The sequence below is a fragment of the Lepus europaeus genome, chromosome 5 (assembly GCF_033115175.1).
Source record: "Lepus europaeus isolate LE1 chromosome 5, mLepTim1.pri, whole genome shotgun sequence".
In the NCBI taxonomy this organism is placed as follows: Eukaryota; Metazoa; Chordata; class Mammalia; order Lagomorpha; family Leporidae; genus Lepus; species Lepus europaeus.
Window position 1 is genome coordinate 45,295,408 of NC_084831.1, and position 22,776 is coordinate 45,318,183.

General features: G+C 49.9%; 1 protein-coding gene and 1 non-coding gene across 8 annotated transcripts in view; one reads left to right on the top strand and one right to left on the bottom strand.

Moving 5' to 3' along the window:
• Positions 1-4,108, bottom strand: part of YIPF1 (Yip1 domain family member 1) — a 46,625-nt gene extending 42,517 nt beyond the window's left edge. For 3 of the 7 annotated variants that reach the window (XM_062191378.1, XM_062191375.1, XM_062191372.1), the window contains exons 1-2: positions 4,024-4,108; positions 3,290-3,369 (exon numbers count right to left, since the gene is read on the bottom strand). In XM_062191378.1, coding sequence (XP_062047362.1) covers positions 3,290-3,307 — 18 coding nt within the window. In that variant the 5' untranslated portion in view covers positions 3,308-3,369; positions 4,024-4,108. Of the gene's footprint in view, positions 1-3,289; positions 3,370-3,704; positions 3,759-3,807; positions 3,953-4,023 lie in introns of those variants that run through there. The other 4 variants (XM_062191379.1, XM_062191373.1, XM_062191380.1 and 1 more) reach the window with 3 other exon arrangements.
• Positions 4,109-13,056: 8,948 nt separating this feature from the next.
• On the top strand, positions 13,057-13,159 carry LOC133761264 (U6 spliceosomal RNA). The gene has a single exon (XR_009866065.1). It is a non-coding gene; the product is annotated as a U6 spliceosomal RNA (small nuclear RNA).
• The last annotated feature ends 9,617 nt before the right edge of the window (positions 13,160-22,776 follow it).

Here is a 22,776-nt window from a genome sequence, read left to right on the forward strand (position 1 = left end):
CCTGGCCCAGCCGAAGCTCCTTTCCTAACACCACACCTTCCAGCTCCACCTTCCTAACCCACGGTACCCTTCCTCCGAGGGGAAGCCTTCCACAACCCCCACAGCACCGTTCATGATCCTGCACAAACCCACCTGCCTCCTCTCGAACCTCACACTGTGCCAGCCTCCCCTACCTGGGATCTGGCCCCCAGGATTCCTACAACCTGATAGAAACAGGGAACACACGGTTTCGTTCCTTGGGGAGGGGGTTGCAGGTGGGGTTCTCCACCCTTGACCTTTCTCACATTACTCTCCCACACAGGATGAAGTGACACTAGAGCACAGCAAGGCAGCAAGCCACCTGGCGGGGACGGTCCCAAGCTGTGAGGGTGCGTGGGGCTAAGAGGAACACCGACCAGATCTGTGCAGCCGGAGCAGACAGAGAAAGGGCATAAACAGCAGGAGGTGAGATCTCAGCCGGTGGGGGTGGAACCACGTAGGGGCCCCCTAGGAAAGACTCTCGGGCTTTGTTCCTAGCGAGACGGGAGCTACCGGAAGGTTCTGAAGGCATGGCATGATCCAATCTGACTTGGCTTGGAAAAGGATTACTCAAGCTGCACATACAGGCTGCAGAGGGAGCAGGGAGGAACCAGGAAGACCAGAAAGAAGATAAGGGCCGTATTTCAGATGAGAGACGACGCTGGGCCGGCGCCGTAGCTCGCTTGGCTAATCCTCTGCCTGTGGCGCCGGCATCCCATATAGGTGCCAAATTCTGTCCCAGTTGCTCCTCTTCCAGTCCAGCTCTCTGCTGTGGCCTGGGAGGGGCCTGCATGGAAGACCAGGAGGAAGCACCTGGCTCTGGCTTCGGATCGGTGCAGCGCCAGCCATGGTGGCCATTTGGGGGGGTGAACCAACGGAAGGAAGACCTTTCTCTCTGTCTCTCTCTCACTGTCTAACTCTGTCAAATAATAATAATAATAAAAGAAAGCTGATGCTGACCTGGAACACGGCGCAGCGGCACAGGCGGTGAGGAGTGCTCACACAGGGCCAGCCCTGCAGCCGCAGCCAGGGTGCTGCTCGAGACACCTGCGTCCTGCACCGCGGTGCACGGCTTTGAGACCTGGGCCTGTTTCCGATTCTGGCTTCCTACTGGTGCAGAACCTGGGAGGCAGCTCAAGGACTTGGTTCCCTGTCACCCACATGCAAGACTCAAATGGAGTTCCAGGCTCCTGGCTTCGGCCTGGCCCAGCCCTGGCTGTTGCAAGCACTTGGAGAGTAAACCAGTGGATGGAAGATCTCTCTCTCTCTCTCTCTCTCTCTCTCTCTCTGGCTTTCAAATGAATAAAACACTTAAAAAATACAAGAGAGAAGTAGTCAGATGCTAGATGTACTTTGAAGACGAGGCTCATGTCTGCCAGGGAAGTGGATTTCCCATTAAACTCCACATCACTGCGCTGACAGGAGGCAGGCAGCGAGCTGTGTGACGGTTAGGCAGATTACTGAATTTTTCTGTACCTCAGTTTCCCCATTGGTAAAACAGGGAGAACAAAAATGATTTCATGGGGTTGTATGAGGAGTGAGTTATTAAAGCACTTTGAACAGTGCCTGATTTCAGTGCTATATAAGCGTCCGGCAACCCCTCGCCAGCTCAGGCTCTGGGCCCCGGGTTCTAATGGCTCCCTGCCCTCCTTCCCTGGCACTGTCACTGTGTGCAGGTACACCTGGAAATGACCACTCAGCAGATGGAAGTCCCCCTCTCTGGATTAAGAACTCCATAAATGGAGGCTAGCGCTGTACTGTAGCAGGTAAAGCCGCTGCCTGCAGTCGCCGGCATCCCATATGGGTACTGGTTTGAGTTCCGGCTGCTCTACTTCCAATCCAGCTCTCTGCTATGGCCTGGGAAAGCAGTAGATGTCCCAAATCCTTGGGCCCCTACACCCACGTGGGAAACCCAGAGGAAGCTCCTTGCTCCTGGCTTCAGATCGGCGCAGCTTTTGCGGCCATCTGGGGGAGTGAACGAGCAGATGGAAGACCTCTCTCTCTCTGCCTCTGCCTCTGTAGCTCTGCCTTTCAAATAAATAAATAACTGAAAACAAAACAATGCAAGGGGAAAAAAAGACAGACATGACCCCTGTCCTCACAGAGCTTTAAAAAAAAAAAAAAAGGACTCCATAAATGAGGAAACTGATTGTTTTAGTCACTCATTTATTCTTTTTTTGAAATATATATTATATATCCACAATTTTTTAAACATTATTTATTGGGGCTGGCATGGTGGTGTAGCAGGCAAAGCCACCCCCTGCAATGCAGGCATCCGATATGAGCTGCTCCACTTCCCATCCAGCTTCCTGCTGATGTGCCTGGGAAGGCAGCAGATGGTGGCCCAATGCTTGGGCCCCTGCACCCATGTGAGAGACCTGGATGAAGGTTCTGGCTCCTGGCTTCAGCCTGACCCAGCACTGGCTATCGCTGCCAACTGGGGAGTGAACCAGCAGATGGAAGCTCACTTGCTCTCTGACTTTCAAATAAATACATAAATAAATCTTTAAAAAAAAAAGAATATTTATTTGAAATGCACAGAGAGAGGAAGATCTTTCCACTGCCGGTTCACTCCCCAAATGGCCAAGCCTGGGGGTCAGGCTGACGCCGGAAGCCATAAACTCCATCTGGTCTCCCACACAATGGGCACAGGGGCTCAAGCATTTGGGCCACCACCTGCTGCCTTCCCAGACCCATCAGCAGGGAGCTGGACGGGGAGTGGAGCAGCCGGGACTCACACCAGCACTCCAACAAGGGCGCCTGCATGGCAAGAGGCAGCACAACCCACCGCGCCACAGCACGGTCCCTCGCTGGTCAGTTGGGATAACCACAACTGTCTGTGGTCACACTCACGACACCTACTGAGCCGACGATGGAGTGACCCGATCTCATGCCCTATATGAACTTCCCCGATTAACCTCCAGCATCTAGCACAAGTTGAACCCAAGGCACAGGACCAGCAACGTCTGCTGGGCTGGTAGAGGAGTCTACCAGCGTTTTCTGGCATCGCTGAGCCACGTTTATGGGGAAAGCCTGGTGTGGCCAACGGTCCTCACCGGGATGAGTGAAGCAGAGTTCCTTATGTGGGGAGCAGCATAGCGAGGAAAAGCCACTGCTGGGCGTGTGTGTGCCTGTGTGTGTGCGCGTGTGTGTGCATGTATGTGCACGTGTGTGCACGTGTGTGCACGTGTGTGCGCGTGTACACGCATATGTGTGCGCGTGTGTGTGTGCGTGTGTTCAGCGAGCTCCAAGGGGTCCCCATCCCACGTACCTTCAAACTGCAAGTCATCTACAGCCGCCATCCGGCCAGCCGGCCTTCTCCCGACCAGGAGGAAGAGAATCTGCCCAGGTCTGAAAGGACAAACGCGCAAACTTAGGGCAACACAATAAGCCACCTGCAAACAAACCCGACGTCGCGTTAGGAGCAGTACTGCGTTTTCAGTGGGGGCTGATGGGTTGATCGATAATCCCTAACATCAGCTATTAAGCAACTCATCCCGGAGACCCCTCGGCTCCATCCCAGTGTGCTCCATCACTCAGTGTGCGGACGTTTGGGGACCAGGAGCGGTCTGGAGGTGGAAGGGGAGGCTGTGGCTCAAGAGAGGCAGTGGGGACAGTTAAGTACAAAGGACACCAGCTCAGCCTAGCCCGCGGTTACGGGTACAGGCTCCGGGGCTCAGGCAGACCTGGGTTTGATTCCCGATTCTGCTGCTGCTCTGCAGTGTGTGCCCTCGTCGGGGCCTCAGTTTTCCTCATCTGTAAAATGGGTTCATAGCGGAACCTACTCACACCGCGCGGGGGCCGTCAAAGGAGAAGTGTACGTCAGGCGTTCAGCGCGGAGCCGGGCCAATGAAGCCGGGCTGGGGAGTCTGCGACCCCGCAGGCTGGGGCACCGCGAGGCAAGGCCTTGCGTCAGGGGGAGGCGCTGGGCCGCAGCGTCCCGAGCGCGCAGCAGACCCTAAGCCCCTGGAGCTTCGGACAGCCCCGCAGCCTCGGCCGCCTCACCTCACGGGGCTCGGCGTCCGGCCGGTGCCTGGGAGCCGCGGCCCTGAGATGCTGCGCTCTGGTCTGGTCCAGCGGAGTAGCCGGAAGCCGGAGATCCGGGGGGCGGGACCGCCCCGCCTCCTCCGGGAATAGCCACGCCCTCTTAAGGAGGCAGCCACGCCCTCTTAAAGAGGCAGCGGCACCGGAGAACAGGCGCCCGCCGCGGCGCAGAGCCACGCCCACCGCCGCCCCTCCGGAGGCCGACCTCCGGCTGTTAAAGACACGGGTGCGGCGGGCGCCGAGTGGAGTACGGGGTCTCTCCCGGTGGGTTTACGCCTTTGTTCCCGCGTAAAGGCAAGAGTGCAGAGAAAAGAGAGGCACCCGTGTCATCAGCCCGCAACGGCGCAGGCTGCGGCGGAGGCGCGTCGGAGCCCAGTGAGGGCAGGGGTGGGCTCTGCGCGCAGGTAGTCGACTCGGAGACCCCCAGGCGCCCCTGGAGGAGCGGTAGGGGCGGCCTCGGTTCGGGCCTGCCTGCCGCCGGTGCCTCGTCAGCGCCTGGCAGCCCGCAGCCCCCGGCAGCGGCTCCTCCTCGTCCCCTGGTGCCCTGCGCTGGCCTCTGGTCCGAGGGTCGCCATGTGGGGCGCGCAGCACCTGTGCGTTTGGCCTCACCGCGCTGCACCCTGTGGCCAGCTGGCACGGCTGTACATCGACGGGTAGTTAATATAAATAAATATGTAGTTACAGAGACTATTTCTTTTTAAGATTTATTTATTTGAAAGTCAGGCTTACACAGAGAATGAGAGGCAAAGAGAGAGTGAGGTCTTCCATTTGCTAGTTCACTCCTCAGTTGGCCTCAAGGGAGCTGCGCTGATCAGGAGCCAGGAGATTCTCCCAGGTCTCCCACGTGGGTGCAGGGGCCCAAGGACTTGGGCCTTCTGCTACTGCTTTCCCAGGCCATAGCAGAGAGCTGGATTGGAAGAGGAGCAGTTGGGACTTGAACTGCTGTCCATATGGGATGCCAGCACTGCAGGTGGTAGCCTTACCTACTATCCACAGCCATACCCATTATGCCGCAGCACCGGCCCCTCTGTTTGTTTGTTTGTTTTAAATCCTTTATTTCTTTCCCTGTGCTGATTTTTTTGAAAGATTTTATTTATTTATTTGACAGGTAGAGTTACAGACAGTGAGAGAGACAGAGAGAAAAAGATCTTCCATCTGCTGGTTCACTCCCCAAATGGCTGCAACGGCCAGAGCTGCGCCAATCCAAAGCCAGGAACCAGGAGCTTCTAACATGTCTCCCACACAGTTGCAGCGGCCCAGCAGTTGGGCCATTTTCTACTGCTCTCTCAGCCGGTACCAGAGAGCTAGAACCAGCACTCATAAGGGAGACGGGCACTGCAGGAAGAGGATTAACCTACTGCGCTATGGTGCTGACTCCCAAAGACAGTATTTCTTTTTTCCTCAATCTTTAATTTAATAATAAAAAAGTCAAACAATGAAGAGTGCTCTTAAAATAACTTGTAAGGGGCTGGCGCTGTGGCGTAGTGAGCTAAGCTTCCACCTGCGGCACCTGCATCATATGGACGCTGGTTCAAGTCCCGTCTGCTCCACTTCTGATCCAGCTCTCTGCTGTGGCCTCGGAAAGCAGTAGAGGATGATGGCCCAAGTGCTTGGGCCTCTGTACCCACTTGGGAAAACCCGGAAGAAACGCTTGGCTTTGGATCAGCTCAACTGCAGCCAGTGCAGCCATTTGAGGAGTGAACCAGCAGATGGAAGATCTTTCCCTCTGTAACTCTACCTCTCAAACAAATAAATAAAATCTTAAAAAACAAGAATAATTTGTAAAATGCCTAGAGTTGGGCTAAATTTCAACCGTGTAGCAAATCCTGAAGTTAAAGTGCATATAATTAATAATACCCACATGCCTCAATGTGCCACTGTGAAAATGAAAAAAACAAAACCAAAAACATAAGGTCTTAACATTAAACACCAAAATTAGTTTAAGCATTCAGCAGCAAATGTTTTTCTTTCTCTGGAAATGGCCTGAAATATTAGTCATAGCCCTCAATTATATACAAAATGCGACTGGAGAATTCTCATTTTATCCCAAGTTAAACCACCTAACAGCATCACCTGTATATTGCCATCACGTTACTCTGGGAAGCTGTGACATACACAGTGCTGTAGGACCCGGGCCTTTCAGTTTCTAAGCACAGTGGACTTCGTTACTGTACATGAGCTCTGCAGCTCCCGCTTAGCTGAGAATCCTCCACGCAGGATGGTATGGACCCTGTTCCCCCTGCAGACCCATTAAACTATGCTGAAAAGATACAGATTAAGTGCGTCCCATCCACCCGCTTACAAAAAAAAAAAAAAATACTCTAAAAGCAGCCCTACTGCAGCTTTTTAATTAGGGCGATTACATATATTTTAGACCAATTGCTTTAAAGTGAGCAGGCAGTATAAAATTTCTAGGAAAATTTTTTATGAAAGAGGGTAAGAAGGGGCTGGTGCTGTGGCCTAATGGGTAAAAACCCTGGCCCGAAGCGCCGGCATCCCATATGGGCGCTGGTTCAAGGGCCGGCTGCTCCTCTTCTGATCCAGCTCTCTGCCATGGCCTGGGAAAGCAGTAGAAGATGGTCCAAGTCCTTGGGCCTCTGCACCCGCGTGGGAGACCTGGAAGAAGCTCCTGGCTCCTGGCTTCAGATCAGGTTTCAGCCATTGAGGCCATGTGGAGAGTGAACCAGCACATGGAAGACTTCTCTCTCTGCCTCTGACTCTCTCTAACTCTACCTCTCAACTGAATAAGTAAAATCTTTAAAAAAAAAAAAAAACTTACAATAAATAAGAGATGCAGGCATTTTTGAATACTAGATACTATAACCCAATATAAGAACATCTTGATTTCTACAGCCATATATTGAAAACATGTTCCTCATGTTTCCTCTCCATGTGTTTAATATCCAATTTACTTTGGGTACTGTGGCTCATTCCTCTTCACAAATACTGTTACTGGAAAAAAGGTTAATTTTAGCTACAAAAATGTAATAGTACATTTTGTGTGATCAGTCATCATCCTGAAAGTTCCGTATTGTCAATGAAAAACAACAGGGTTATAGCCGCCCCTCCCCACCAAGTCCAAACAATATTTGTTGAAGTAATAAAAATTAGACAGGGCTGGCATTGTGGTGTAACAGGTTAAGTTGACACTTGCATCCCATCTCAGCACTGGTTCCAGTCCAAGCTGCTCCATTTTTTTCTTTCTTTTTTTTTTTTTAAAAAAGATTTATTTATTTATTTATTTGAAAGTCAGAGTTACACAGAGAGAGGAGAGGCAGAGAGAGAGAGAGGTCTTCCATCTGCTGGTTCACTCCCCAATTGGCCACAACAGCTGAAGCTGAGCCAATCTGAAACCAGGAGCCAGGAGCTTCTTCTGGGTCTCCCACGCGGGTGCAGGGGCCCAAGGACTTGGGCCATCTTCCACTGCTTTCTCATAGCAGAGAACTGGATTAGAAATGGAGCAGCCGGGTCTCGAACCGGCACCCATATGGGATGGCGGCACTTCAGGCAGGGCGTTAACCTGCTGTGCCACAGCACTGGCCCCAGCAGCTGCTCCATTTCAATCCAGCTCCCTGCTAATGCACCTTGGAAAGTGGCAGGAGATGGCTCAGGTGCTTGGGACCCTGCACTCAGGTGGGAGACTGGCTTTGGCCTGGCCCAGCCCTGGCTTGGTTGTTGTGGCCATTTGGGGAGTGAACCAGCAGGTGGAAGATTCTTATTCTCTCTCTCTCTCTTTCCCCCTGCATCCCTCCGTAACTCTTTCAAATAAATAAACCTTTTTTTTTTTTAAATAAACGACCCCATCACAAATAGCGTTCACTAAGAAGATAATTTCAACTTAATCCTGCAGTGAAATACCCTTTTTTCTTGTTCTTTTCTTGCACAGTTCTGTCAAATGAAGATAACAGCACATTCATGATAAAGTTATATGACTGATTCAGCACCACAAAATGAGTTGGGAGAATGAGCATCTGTCCTGGATTGCAGGGTCACAGGTTAGCCAGGAGAGTGCATTGTACAGTTCCAAACACACCTGAGGACAGTCTGAGGCAAGTGGGTGGGAGAGAACATGTGAACTGGCACGATGACCAGGCATTCTGCATGCAGGACGCTGAAATCCCAGAACAGGCTTGCAAGCTTGGGATGATCAGCCTTGCTGTGTAAAGAGAAAGTGGACGCTCAGCAGATGTGCCGGGCACTTGTGGTTGAATGTGCGCCAGGCATGCCTCTCGGTTCAGGAATCCAGGTGTGCACATGTATCAGACACTCTTAGGCCCCGTTTCAGACCGTCTTGGTGGCGCCTGCTGCTTGTTTCACCACCACTGACCTCATTCCAGCTTGGGCAGTTATAACCTGAGCCTGGGGCCTCCCACATCCTGCAGCAAGGCTTGTTTGTCCACGCTACGGGGTCACGGGACCCTGCTAGAACCACTGAGACCCTGGACAGGTGCATCCTCAAAGTGCACAGGCAGGAAGTAGTTGATGCCCCGTGGGGCAAAGCTACCTTTGCCTGATGGGTTTGACAGATGATGAACATGTGATTCTCCCCACTCCCCTCAGATAGATGCCCACAGACTCTCATGCAGCTGTCCAGTGGTCTGGCAGGATGCAGCCAGCAGACGCCTTCGCAGGTGGCCGATCGGTCATGTGTCTCTGCGGTGGCTCTCCGTCCTTTCCTGTCCTTCACGTGCAGCCCCTGGACTCACTCTTGCCATTAAACTGCTTATATGAAGGCTGTTCTAAGGCAAATTGGTTCCAAGAGTGGCCCCCCAAAAAAGAGAACCTCAAATGCATTTTGGAGTGGGGTTGCTCAGCAGTTAGATGGCTGCAAAACCCCAGTGCTGGGGAAGAGGGGGAGACGGGGGAGAACCCCCAGACAGAGCAGCGTCACCGTCGTTAAGGCATCTGTCTACAGTTGATGGAGGTGAAGCACAGGTGGCAGATAAGGCAGTGGGTTCTTTGGTGGCTGTGGCACTGGAACAGTAAGGGGACAATGATAGTTGTAAGGAGTATGGACCACATTGGCTTTTCCTAATGTTGGAAACGGCTTGACGCACTTTGTGACAGCCTTAGGCTGTCTCCGTGGTAGCCTTGAATTCGAGTCTTAGAGAGCTGAAAACTCAGGGCCCAGATCTGACTGCAAGGGAGCTAAGTTGCACAGCCTCCCTAGGCTCCCTCCTGCAGGGTATTACAGGAAATGATTTGGAACCTGAGAAGTGTGTGGGAAGGTAGGAGACTCTTAGCCAGTCCCTGCCTCCAGATATTCTTGAATCTTCCACAGTGGAGGAAGTAGTCCTCTCCCCTGTGCCAAAGGAAAGCCAATTCCTCTTGCCTAGAGACCCTGCCCAGCAATGCTTCAGACCAAGGGGCCCATTCAAATGCAACTTTTGGCCAGGCCATGGCTTAACAGGCTAATCCTCCGCCTTGCGGTGCCGGCACACCGGGTTCTAGTCCCGGTTGGGGCGCCGGATTCTATCCCGGTTGCCCCTCTTCCAGGCCAGCTCTCTGCTATGGCCCGGGAGTGCAGTAGAAGATGGCCCAAGTCCTTGGGCCCTGCACCCGCATGGGAGACCAGGAGAAGCACCTGGCTCCTGGCTTCAGATCACCACGATGCGCAGGCCGCAGCGGCCATTGGAGGGTGAACCAACAGCAAAAAGGAAGACCTTTCTCTCTCTCTCTCTCTCTCTCTCACTATCCACACTGCCTGTCAAAAAAATTTTTAAAAATTTTAAAAAAAATTAAAAAAAAAAAAAAGAAAATGCAACTTTCATGTCCATAGACCCACTGCCCATATAACGTAACCCAGTCACCCAGGAGTAGTGGCCTAGTAGAATTGTCAAAGGCACAGCTAAGGCCCCAGCTTGGCAGAAACATTCAAAGGGCTAGGGCGCTGGCCTCCAGCAGGAATTATTTCACTGAACGAGCGGTTTATATATTACCTAAAAACCTAGCATACTGGATCTACAGACCAAAGGGTAGCTCTTCTTATGGTCACTGCAGGCTTTTTAAGTTTTAAAGATATGGGTAGGCCCTTAGGAGAACAGTTAGGAAGAAGGTTCATGAAGAAGTTCCCCATGAGCTGGGAGAGGAAGAACGAGTCTGAGCAGTGATGGGGTTGTAGATGTGGGTGTTTTCCTGAAATGAGGCCGTGTGTGCTCCCTTCCTAATCAGAAGGCCTCAAGGGAGGGTTCACCCTTAATTCCCAGGAAGTCTCAGGAATTCCACGTCAAGGTGGAAAAACCCCGAAGGGCGAACACGGCTGTGCACTTTGTCTAGGCAAGGTGCCTAGCGCAGCAGAGATTCGCCGTGGCTCAGGCCAGTGTGGGAGCAGAGGAGGATTCCTGCAAGCCCAGGCTGGACCTGGGAGTTGCAGAGAGCACTGCTGGGGTTGGAGATGCTATACCTGGGGAACAAGGATGCATCTCAGCCACTCTCCAAATTGTGTGGCCGTGGGTGGCCAAGGGATGTCTGTGTGGCGACAGAACAATCACAGACTGTGCTTCACCCAAAGCTTGTGCCACCTGGGCTGCTGAGGACTTAGATACATCTAACCCCGAGGAAGCAGACAGGCCCTGAATTACGTGAGACCGCGTTTCTGTCGAGTTGGCGTAATAAGGGCCAGAAATACACGGTGACTTAGAGCTGGACCAGGAGGAAAGGAGGGGCCTTTCCTTAGCTTGGTCCACGTTCTGAGTCATTTTGAAATGGAATATCACAAGCTGGGTAATTATAAAAGGAAGGAATTTATCTTCTGCAGTTCTGGAGGCTGGGTCTGGAGTGGAGCTTCTTGCTGCGCCATCCCATGGCAGAAGGCAGACGGGCAAGACAGCAAGACCCGGCAACAGACGGAACCCACAGCCTTGCCCTTCTACAGTCAGCATGAATCCCGTTCAACCTGATGGAGTCCTCACCCAAACACCTCCCATTAGGCCTCACCTTGGACCATGGCTGCACTGGGATTACATTTCCAACAAGCGTGGATACACTCAGACCACAGCAGTCTGGCTGATAGGGAGAGGTTGAGTGACTTAGCCTTGGCCATTCATCTAGGTGTCAGTGGTGTGCTAGAGCATTTTCAAGCCAGTTTATAAGAGCCAGTTGTTAAATCTGCAGGAGTTCTGTGAGTTGGTTATTAAATTCAGCCATTATTAAAAAATTATATCAGGGCCGGTGCTATGGCATAGTGGGTAAAGCTGCTGCCTGCAGTGCCAGTATCACATAAGGGTACCAGTTTGAGTCCCAGCTGCTCCACTCCCGATCCAGCTCTCTGTTATGGCCTGGAAAAGCAGTAGAAGATGGCCCAAGTCCTTGGGCCCCTGCACTTGTGTGGGAGACCTGGAGGAAGCTCCTGGCTCCTGGCTTCAGATCAGCGCAGCTCCAACCATTGGGGCCAGTTGGGGAGTGAGCCAGCAGATGGAAGACCTACTCTCCCCCCCCACCCCCGCCTCTCTGTAACTCTGCCTTTCAAATAAAATAAATAAATCTTTAAAAAATTATATCAGGGCTGGTATTGTGGCACAGCAGGTTAAGCCACTGTTTGCAACTCCGGAATCATTGCCAATCCAGGTTCCTGCTAATCTGCCAAGGAAGGCAGCAGAAGATGAAGTTGGCTCAAGTGTTTGCCCCTGTCACAACATGGGAGATCAGAATGGAGTTCCAGAGCGTGACGGGTAAAGCCGCCACCTGCAGTGCTGGCATCCCATATGAGCACCAGTTCGAGTCCCAGCTGCTCCACTTCTGATCCAGCTCTCTGCTATGGCCTGGGAAAGCAGTAGAAAATGGCCCAAGTCCTTGGGCCCCTGTACTCACGTGGAAGGCCTGGAAGAGGCTCCTGGCTCCTGACTTCAGCCATTGAGGCCATCTGGGGAGTGAACCAGTGGATGGAAGACCTCTCTCTCTCCCTGCCTCTGCCTATCTGTAACTCTGCCTTTCAAATAAATAAATATTTAAAAATAAATAAATAAAAGTAAAAAAATAAAAAAGAAAGTAGTTCCAGGCTCCTGGCTCCAACCTGCCCGAGCCTCAGCCATTGTAGACATTTGGGGAGTGAATCAGAGGATAAAAGATGTCTCTGTTTCTGTGTGTGTGTGTGTCTTCCTAACTCTGCCTTTCAAATAAATAAAAATAGAATAAATATAAAAATTATAAAATCTTGTAATAAAATAAGATGTATTAACAAGAGAGGAAATAATATACAAAACAGCGCTTCCAAAATGTGTTGCTGCATCTTGCTCTTCTCTCTGCTCTTGGGGTTGCTGAGTACCTGGTACAACTCCACGGACGCAGTAACATCACACGGGGCAGCTTCACGTCAGCAAAGGCAGAATTACTTACATTACTTCGATCAGCCATTGCACCATGGCTGGGGTTAATTTATTGTTCCATTCATTCTATAGTATATCTGGCAAACTTTTTTTTTTTTTTTTTTTTGGACAGGCAGAGTGGACAGTAGAGGGAGACAGAGAGAAAGGTCTTCCTTTTTGCCATTGGTTCACCCTCCAATGGCCGCCGCGCTGTTCCGTTGGCAGGAGTCAGGTGCTTATCCTGGTCTCCCATGGGGTGCAGGGCCCAAGCACTTGGGCCATCCTCCACTGCACTCCTGGGCCACAGCAGAGAGCTGGCCTGGAAGAGGGGCAACCGGGACAGGATCGGTGCCCTGACCGGGACTAGAACCCGGTGTGCCGGCGCCGCAAGGCGGAGGATTAGCCTGTTAAGCATGGCGCCGGCCTGGCAAACTTTTTTTTAAAGATTTTATTTTTTTATTTGAGAGGTAGAGCTACAGACAGGGAGAGGGAGAGACAGACAGAGGTCTTCCATCCACTGGTTCACTCCCCAAATGGCCACAATGCCCAGAGCTGGGCCGATCCGAAGCCAGGAGCTAGGAGCCTCCTCCAGGTCCCCCATAAGGGTGCAGGGTCCCAAGCACCTGGGCCATCCTCTACTGCTTTCCCAGGCCACAGCAAGCACAGAGCTGGATCAGAAGAGGAGCAGAGCTTGCTTCAGCAGCACATGTACTAAAATTGGAACAATACAGAGAAGATTAGGATGGCCCCGGTGCAAGGATGACACACAAATTCATGAAGCATTCCATATTTTAAAAAAAAATATAAAGAGGAGAAGGAGCAGCCAGGACATGAACCGGCACCTATATGGGATGCTGGCACCACTGGTGGAAGCTTAGGCCACTATGCACAGTGCCAGTCCCCTAGCAAACTTTTCTGTAAAGGCCAGGCAGTCTGCTGCAGCACCTCCACTCTGCTATTGCAACACACAAGCAGACAGAGATAAAAGCAGACGTGAACAGGCAGGCTGTATGCCAATTAAACTTTATTTGCAAAAGTAGGCACAGAGCCAGATCCAGCCCACAGGCCATATGTTGACAACCCCTCCCTTATCTAGATCCTAAGATGGAGATGGAGAAAATGTCAATAATGCAGACTCGACATAAAAGTATGTGTTGCGTCTGTAATACTAATATTGGGATTATCACAAAATTGAGGCAGTATTCAGAAACAAATTGCTTGTGTCACGAACAAATACGTGCAATTTTGACATAGTTCTTCATTTTTTTTTCACTCTCAACTTATTCCTTAGCATATAGGACAGTATCAACCAACATTCATGTTCAAACTGTTATCGTTGATCAGTTGGAGATGTAAGTGGGTGACAGAAATAAGCATCTGGCCAAAATCAATGAAAGAATTTGTTGAAAATCAATTGAGGGGCTGGCACTGTGGCATAGTAAGCTAAGCCTCTGCCTGCGGCACCAGCATCCCATATGGGCACTGGTTTGAGTCCCGGCTGCTCCTCTTCTGATCCAGCTGTTTATGGCCTGGGAAAGCAGTACAAGATGGCCCAAGTGCTTGGGCCTCTGCATGCACATGGGAAGCCTGGAAGAACGTCCTGGCTCCTGGCTTTGGATCTGCCCGGCTCAGGCTGTTGCAGCCATTTGGGGAGTGGACCGGCAAATCGAAGACCCCTCTCTCTGCAACTTAGCCTCTCAAATAAATTTTAAAAAAAGAAAACCAATGACTAGAATTTACAGGAAGCAATAGAGTACATCTTGCTGTTTGTAAATCATTTGCATTTCAGTATAAAGTGTAGTAAATGTATAGCATGCCTTCTTTTTCTAAGAAGCTTTAGGTTCAACCTTCAGTTTCAAGCCCGTGCCTCTCACCAAAGCCCTCATACTTCCTCCACACTGGCTATGGAAAAGACAAACCGCACCTGTCCATGGCCACCACCCCAGTTTCCAGCAGACCTGACAAGGTCCTACAACCACACTAGGTTATTTACTCAACCCTCCACAAAAAATGACCACATTGGCTTTGGCGACTGCAGAATCTGTATCTGTCATTTAACTCCAGCTATAATATCCTTGTTGCTTTTTCATAGCAATCTTTAAATATTTTTAAACATTTACTTATTTGGGCACTGGTGCTGTAGCATAGCAGGTAAAGCCGCCGTCTGCAGTGCCGGCATCCCATACGGGTGCCGGTTCTAGTCCCGGCTGCTCCATTTCCCATCCAGCTCTCTGCTATGGCCTGAGAAAGCAGTAGAAGATGGCCCAAGTCCTTGGGCCCCTGCACCTGCTTGGGAGACCCAGAAGAAGCTCCTGGCTTCGGATCAGCACAGCTCCAGCTGTTGCAGCCATTTGGGGAATGAACTAGTGGATGGAAGACCTCTCTCTCTCTCTCTCTCTCTCTCTCTCTCTGTAACTCTGCCTTTCAAATAAATAAATAAAGCTTAAAAAAAAGATTTACTTATTTGAAAGGCAGAGTTACAAAGAGAGGAGGAAAGACAGAGACACACACATACACACAGAGAGAGGAGATAATATTTTTTTATTTTTTGAAATAGATTTATTTGGAAGGCAAGACAGCAGATAGAGAGGTAAAGAAAGAAATCTTCCATCCACTGGTTCTCTCCCAAATGGCCACGATAGCCAGGGCTGCACCAGGCTGAAAGCAGGAGCCAGGAGCTCCATTTGGGTCTCTGATGTGGGTGTCAGGGTCCCAAGCCCTTGTGCCATCTTCCTCCACCTTTTCAGGTGCATCCAGGAAGCTGAATCAGAAGCAGAGCAGCCAAGGACTCCAACCAGCACTGATATGGGATGCCAGCATTACAGCAGTGGCTTAACCCACTGTGCCTCAACACCAGCCTCTGTCTATTACATTTTTGGTTGGTTATAGCTCATTCACCTTATCGCTTACCTCCTTACTAAACTCTCATATTAGTCACTGTGTTTAATTTGTTGATTTAGTTAATGTATTTGATTTCCTTTGTAGTTGAGCTTATCTGCATATAATGAGTTTAGTGTGTTCCTTATCTATCATTATATTGTTTTATTGATGTATTGTATTGGGCAGGACTAATCCCTACACTGAATTTATTAGGTGGTAGGAGATAGATATTTTTCCAATTAATGAAGCCTCCTCTTACTCCTTGTTTCCTTCAAGATTTTCTTTTTGAAATATAAACAGATGCTAGGCCGGTGCTATGGCTCAACAGGCTAATCCTCCGCCTAGCGGCGTCAGCACACCAGGTTCTAGTCCCGGTCGGGGCGCCGGATTCTGTCCAGGCTGCCCCTCTTCCAGGCCAGCTCTCTGCTATGGCCCGGGAGTGCAGTGGAGGATGGCCCAAGTGCTTGGGCCCTACACCCCATGAGAGACCAGGAGAAGCACCTGGCTCCTGCCTTCGGATTGGCGCGGTGTGCCGGCCGCAGCGCGATGGCCGTGGCGGCCATTTGAGGGTGAACCAACGGCAAAGGAAGACCATTCTCTCTGTCTCTCTCTCTCACTGTCCACTCTGCCTGTAAAAAAAAAAAAAAAAAAAGAAAAGAGAAGAAATATAAACAGATGCTGACTTTTCTCAGATGCTTTTCGTAGGCTTGATGCAATCTTTCTACTTTAATCCATGAAGATGGTGAGATGTTAAAGACTTGTTCAGCAGATCAGAGTTGTCCAAATCCTGAACGTTCCAAAGAAAAGTTTAATCTTAGCCTGGCTCCTGGGCAATAACCTATAAGCTCTTGGAAAATGCTGCCGACGGCTATGGGCCAGGCCACACAGTTGATGCCAGCAGTGTGATTTGTGGCGGGGAACTTGGGTCCGGTGGTATCAGCTTGCTGTCCGGAGGGCTTGGAGACAGAAAGTCAGCCACGGGAGGCAGTCAGCCATGCCTGTATGATTATCCACCAGTAAAACCCCTGGACATCAGTGCTTCCGTGAGCCTCCGCAGGGGAAATGCTGCTCCTAGAACTGACGAGATACTCACTTGGAAACAGAAATTCACAGCCTGCGGGCACAGAAACCCAAGAGCAAAAGCCTCGGTAGGAACCAGCCTGGGCCCTTGTGCATAATTAGGAGAGTGAATCAGAGGAAGGGAAATATTCTCTCTCTCTTTCTCTCTCTCTCTCCATATCGCTCAGTCTTTCAACTAAATAAATCTTAACAGAGAGAGCGAGCGAGAGACACAGTTCCAGCAGGTAGACAGTCAGCAAGGACATAGAAGTCAGCAGCACCTTTGGTCAGCTGACGGCAAACATCTATAGACTTCTTCCTCCGACCACAGTAGAAAACACATTCTTCTCCAGCTCACATGAAACGCCTACCATGCTATCTTAACACATTCCGGGCTATAAAACACCTTATCGTGTGGGCACATTCCGCGCTATAAAACACACCTGAGTGAATTAAAAAGAACAAAAGTCATGCAGTGCATGCCCTCAAATCATGGTGGAATCAAATTAAAAATCAGTAATAGAAAGATAACTGATAAATCCCAAAATAATACATGAGGACAGGAATTTAGCCTCGCAGCAAAGATGCTGGTAGACATCTGTGTCCCACTTCAGAGCACCTGTGTTGGATCCTGGGCTCTGGCTCTTGACTTCAACTTCCTGCTACTGCAAGACACCCTGAGAGCAGAGGTGATGGATCAAGTAATTGGTCCTGCCATCCACATAGGAAACTTGGATTGAGTTCCTACCTCCTGGCTTTGGCCCCAGCCCAGCCCCAGGCAGTGTGGCATTTGGAGAGTGAACCAGCAGACGGGGCTGTTTCTCTCTTTCTGACACACACACACACTCTCTCTGACTCTCTCTCTCTCTCTCTTCCCTCGCCCTACCCCTGCCTCTCAAATAAATAAATAAATAAATAATGTTTTAAATAAAAAATGCATGAGTCAAAGAAGAAATCTCAAGAGAAACCAAAACTGTGTTGAGCTTGGGTAGGCTTTTGGCACAGCAGTTAAGACTCCATTTGGGAAACCTGCATTCCATATTGGAGGGACTGAGTTTAACACCCAGCTCGGGGCTGGCGCTGTGGTGTAGAAGGTTAAGCCTCTGCCTGAAGTGCTGGCATCCCATATGGGCACTGGTTCAAGTCCTAGAAGCTCCATTTCTTTCTTTCTTTTCTTTTTTTCTTTTTTGACAGGCAGAGTGGACAGTGAGAGAGAGAGAGAGAGAGACAGAAAGACAGAGAGAAAGGTCTTCCTTCGCCGTTGGTTCACCCCCCAATGGCCGCTGCGGCCAGCGTGCTGTGGCCAGGGCACCACGCTGATCCGAAGGCAGGAGCCAGGTGCTTATCCTGGTCTCCCATCCAGGTGCAGGGCCCAAGCACTTGGGCCATCCTCCACTGCACTCCTGGGCCACAGCAGAGAGCTGGCCTGGAAGAGGAGCAACTGGGACAGAATCCGGTGCTCCGACCAGGACTAGAACCCGGGTGCCAGCGCAGCGGGCAGAGGATTAGCCCATTGAGCCGCAGTACCGGCCGAGGCTCCATTTCTGATCCAGCTCCCTGCTAATGTGCCTAGGAAGGCAGCAGAAGATGGCCCAACTACTTGGGCTCCTCCACTCACATGGGAGACCTAGAAGAAGCTCCAGGCTCCTGGCTTTAGTCTGGCCCAGCCCTGGCCATTTCGGCCATTTAGGGAGTGAACCAATGGATGGAAGATCTCTCTGTCTCTCTCTCTCACCTTCTCTCTCTGTATCTCTGCCTTTCAAATAAATAAATAAATCTTTAAAAATGTATATAAATAAAAGCCCCAGCTCTGCTTTCCATCCAGCTCCCTGCTAATGCACACCCTGGGAGGCAGCAGTTGATGGATCCCTGCCATCCATATGCAAGATCTGAATAGAGTTCTGGGCTCCTGGCTTTGGCCTGGTCTAACCCCAAATGTTGCAGGCATTTTGGGAGTAAACTAGCAGTAAACTAGCAGAAACTAGTCTGTTTCTCTCTGTCTCTTTCAGCTTTTCAAATAAAAATTAATAAAGTAATTAGTCAATTAATTAAAGTTTACATGGAGAGGCAAATGACCCAGAAGAGTCAACACAATGATTAAGGAAAAGAATGAGGTTAAAGACCTTTCTCTCTCTCTCTCTCTCTCTCTCTCACTGTCTAGCTCAGCCTGTCAAAAAAAAAAAAAAAAAAAAAAAAAAAAGGATGAGGTTAGAGAACTGATGCGGTGTGACTCCAAGATGTATTATAGTCACAGTAATCAAGACAGTGTCAGCTTGGTGAAAGAAGACACATTTATCAATGGAACAGAGCAGAGCGTCCAGATAGACTCACATAGATATGGTCAACTCATACTTGCCAAAGAAGCAAAGCCCACACAGTGGAGGAAGGAGTCTCTTCACCAAATGGTCCAGGCCCTGCACTCGCGTGGAAGACCCGGAAGAAGCTCCTGGCTCCGGCTTCGGAACAGTGCAGCTCCGGCCATTGCGGCCATCTGGGGAGTGAACCAGCAGATGGAAGACCTCTCTCCCTCTCTCTGCCTCTCTTTCTCTCTCTGTGTAACTCCGACTTCCAAGTAAATAAATAAATCTTTTTTTTTTTTCTCAACACTGTCAAGAGAATGAGAGGACAAGCCACTCTGGGAGAAAAGCATTTGCAAACTACATATCTGATAAAGGACTGTTATCCAAAATATACAAGGAACCCTTGATACTCAACAGTAAGAAAATAAATAACATAATTTTTAAAAATTACTTTGGTATTTATTTATTTGAGAGGTAGAGTTACAGACAGTAAGAGCAGGAGACAGAGAGAAAAGTCTTCCGTCTACTGGTTCACTCCCCAAATAGCCACAATGGCCAGAGCTGCGCCAATGTGAAGCCAGGAGCCAGGAGCTTCTTCCTGGTCTCCCACAAGGGTGCAGAAGCCCAAGGACTTGGGCCATCTTCTCCTGCTTTCCCAGGCCATAGCAGAGAGCTGGATCAGAAGTGGAGCAGCCAGGACTAGAACTGGCACCCATATAGGATGCCGGCACTGTAAGTGGAGGCTTTACCCACTATGCCACAGTGCTGGCCCAACAACATAATTTGAAAAATAAGCAAAAGGGAGCCAGAATTGTGGTGCAGCAGATTAAGCCACTGCCTGCAGTGCCGGCATCCCATATGAGCACTGGTTCAAATCCTGGCTGCTCCACTTCTGATCCAGCTCCCTGCTAATGTGCCTGGGAAAACAGCAAAAGATGATCCAAGTACATAGACCCCTGCCATCTACATGGGAGACCTGAATGGGGTTCCAGGATCCTGGCTTAGGCCTAGTCCAGATTCAGTCATTGTGGCCATTTGGGGAATGAACCAGAGGATGGAAGATGTCTCTTCTCTCGGTAACTGTCTTTCATATAAATAAATAAACTTTTATTAAAAAATAGGCAAAAGGCAGGAACAAACACCTCATCAAAGAAAACAACTAGCAAATAAATACAGATTCTCCTGAACTTAAGAAAGTTCTACTAACTAATGAGTTTTCAACTTTACAAGAGTACAAAAGTGATATGCATCTGTCAAACCATACCATGATGCTTGATGAATTAGATGTGTTAAATGCATTTTCAATTTACTGTACTTTCAACCTATAATGAGCTTCTCAGGACCTAGCCCCATGGAAATAAGTCAAGGAGCTTCTAGATATAAAAGATGCTCAATATAATATGGCACGAAGGAATTGCAACGTAAAATGAGATGACCCTCCACACATATTAAAATGGAAAAATCCAAAATATTGGAGGCACAAAATGCTGGCAAGGATGTGGCGCAACAGGAGCCCTAATCCATTGTTGGTAGGAATGCAAACTTGGGAAGACAGTGTGGCAGGGTCTTCCAAAACTAAACATATTCTTACAATATGATCCAGCAGTTGTGTACAACCTACACAAAAACCTGAACACAGATGTTTAGAGCAGATTTGTTCACAGCTGTCAAAACTGGGGAGCAATCAGGCTGTCCCCCAGCAGGCGAATGGATGGAAAGGGTCACGCATCCTGATAATGAAATACTACTCAGCAAGAGAAAGAAACGAGCCCCCAAGCCAGGAAAAGACACGGAGGAAACTTAAAGGCATGTTACGGGGTGACAGAAGCCAATCAGAAAAGGTTGCACACCATGTGAGTCCTGCTATGCCACACCCTGGGAAAGGCAAAACCATGCAGATATTTTAAAATCTAGGGTATAAGGCCGGCGCCGTGGCTCAATAGGCTAATCCTCCGCCTTGCGGCGCCAGCACACCGGGTTCTAGTCCCGGTCGGGGCGCCGGATTCTATCCCGGTTGCCCCTCTTCCAGGCCAGCTCTCTGCTGTGGCCCAGGAGTGCAGTGGAGGATGGCCCAAGTGCTTGGGCCCTGCACCCCATGGGAGACCAGGAGAAGCACCTGGCTCCTGCCTTCGGATCAGTGTGGTGCGCCGGCCGCAGCGCACCGGCCGCGGTGGCCATTGGAGGGTGAACCAACGGCAAAGGAAGACCTTTCTCTCTGTCTCTCTCTCTCACTGTCCACTCTGCCTGTAAAATAATAATAATAATAAAATAAAATCTAGGGTATCAAGGTTTGGGAGAGGAATGTGTAGGTGGAGCACAGAGGATTTTTAGGACAGTGAAACTCTTTCTGAATGATACTGTAATAATGGGTACATCTTGTTAACTGAGCAACTTCAAAAAGCTTGTGGAAGATGGAATTAAAAGATATGCTTGTTTGGGGATGGGCATAGTGGAGCAGCAGGTTATGCTACTGCTTACAACATCTGCATCCCATATTAGAGTGCCAGTGCGAGTCTCAGCTACTCCGCTACAATCCTGGGAAGCAACAGATACTGGCTTAAGTACTTGAGACCCTGCACCCAGGTAGGAGACCCGGATGGAGTTCTTGGCTCCTGACCTTGGCTGTTGTGGCCATTTGGGGAGTGAATCAGTAAATAAACGATCTCTCTTCCTCTGTCACTCTGAATTTTGAACAAATAAATAAATCTTTGTTTTTTAGAGATATTATTTTAGTGCAAAGAAATTTTGGGATCCGTGTATATTCAATATCTTCAAAAAGTTTGTAAAAGTGCGTATTATAAAGTACATGGCTTTTAAAAACATTTTTGCAACAAAAACACACTTATCCTTTTAATTCCCTTTTTCCATGAGCTTTTTTGCTTGCATATATGTTTCCAAATCCATGGAGTGTCTAACACCGAGAGTGAACCCTGATATAGATGACAGGCCTCAGGTGTGGGCTCATCCACTGTGACAAGGGTGCCAGCTTAGTGCGGGGTGTTGGCAGGGGCGGCCCTACACTCAGTGCTCGATTGTGCTGTGAACCTAAATGTGCTCTAAAAACACGAAACCCCCGGCAGTCTCAGGGCTGTAGTAGTTCACCAGGATCTGCCGGGAGCTCGGCCCCTGGCAGGGGTGTAACTGCCAGAGGGGCAGGTGCTGTGCTTCGTGGGTGTAGCCTGTGGCCTTTGCAGCAGCACACTCAGAAGCAGCACCTCGTGTCTTCCTGAAGTGAACGCAGCAGAGGCTCCAGGACACCGGGGCAGAGGCTGACCCCTTTGGCAGGTGTCGTCCTGCCTTCCCTCTCAGCCCTCACAGACACCCAGGGAGTGTGCAGGTATGGAGATGCCTCGGGAGGGAGACGCTCAAAGCTTTGTGAACTTACAGCCCCGGAGAGAAGACTGAATTCCAGAGCTGGCTTAACTCACGCCCCTTCCCCCTCTTTAGGCTTCAGTTTTCCCAATTAAAGAGAAAGAAAATTGGGGCCCATGTTGTGGCTTAGCAGGTTAAGCCACTGTCTGCAGTTCTGGCATCCCCATATGTGCACTGGTTCAAGTCCCGGCTGCTCCACCTCCAATCCAGCTCCCTGCTAATGTGCCTGGGAAAACAGCTGAAGATGGCCCAAGTGCTTGGGCCCCTGCCCCCATGTGAGAGACCTAGATGGAGTTCTAAGCTCCTGACTTAGGCCTGGCCCAGCCCTGGGTATTGTGGCCATTCTGGGAGCAAACCAGCAGATGGGAGATATTTCTCTCTCTCTCTTTCTCTCTCTCAAGTAAATAATTAAAAAGAAGAAGAAGAAGAAGAAGAAGAAGAAGAAGAAGAAGAAGAAGAAGAAAGTGATTTTAGATGTATTGGAACATTTTCCAGTTCTGAGCATCTATGATCTTTTTTTTTTTTTTTTTAGATTTATTTATTTATTTGAAAGAGTTACAGAGACAGAGAGAGAGATTTTCCATCTGCTGGTTCACTCCCTAGATGGCTACATCAGCCATGGCTAGGACCCGAGAGCTTCTTCCAGTTTTCCCACGTGGGTATGGGGGCTCAAACACTTGGGCCATCTTCCGCTGCTTTTCCTAAGCCATTAGCAGGGAGCTGGATAGGAAGTGGAACAGCCGGGACACGAACCAGCACTTACACAGCATGCCGGTGTTGCAGGAGGTGGCTTAAACAGT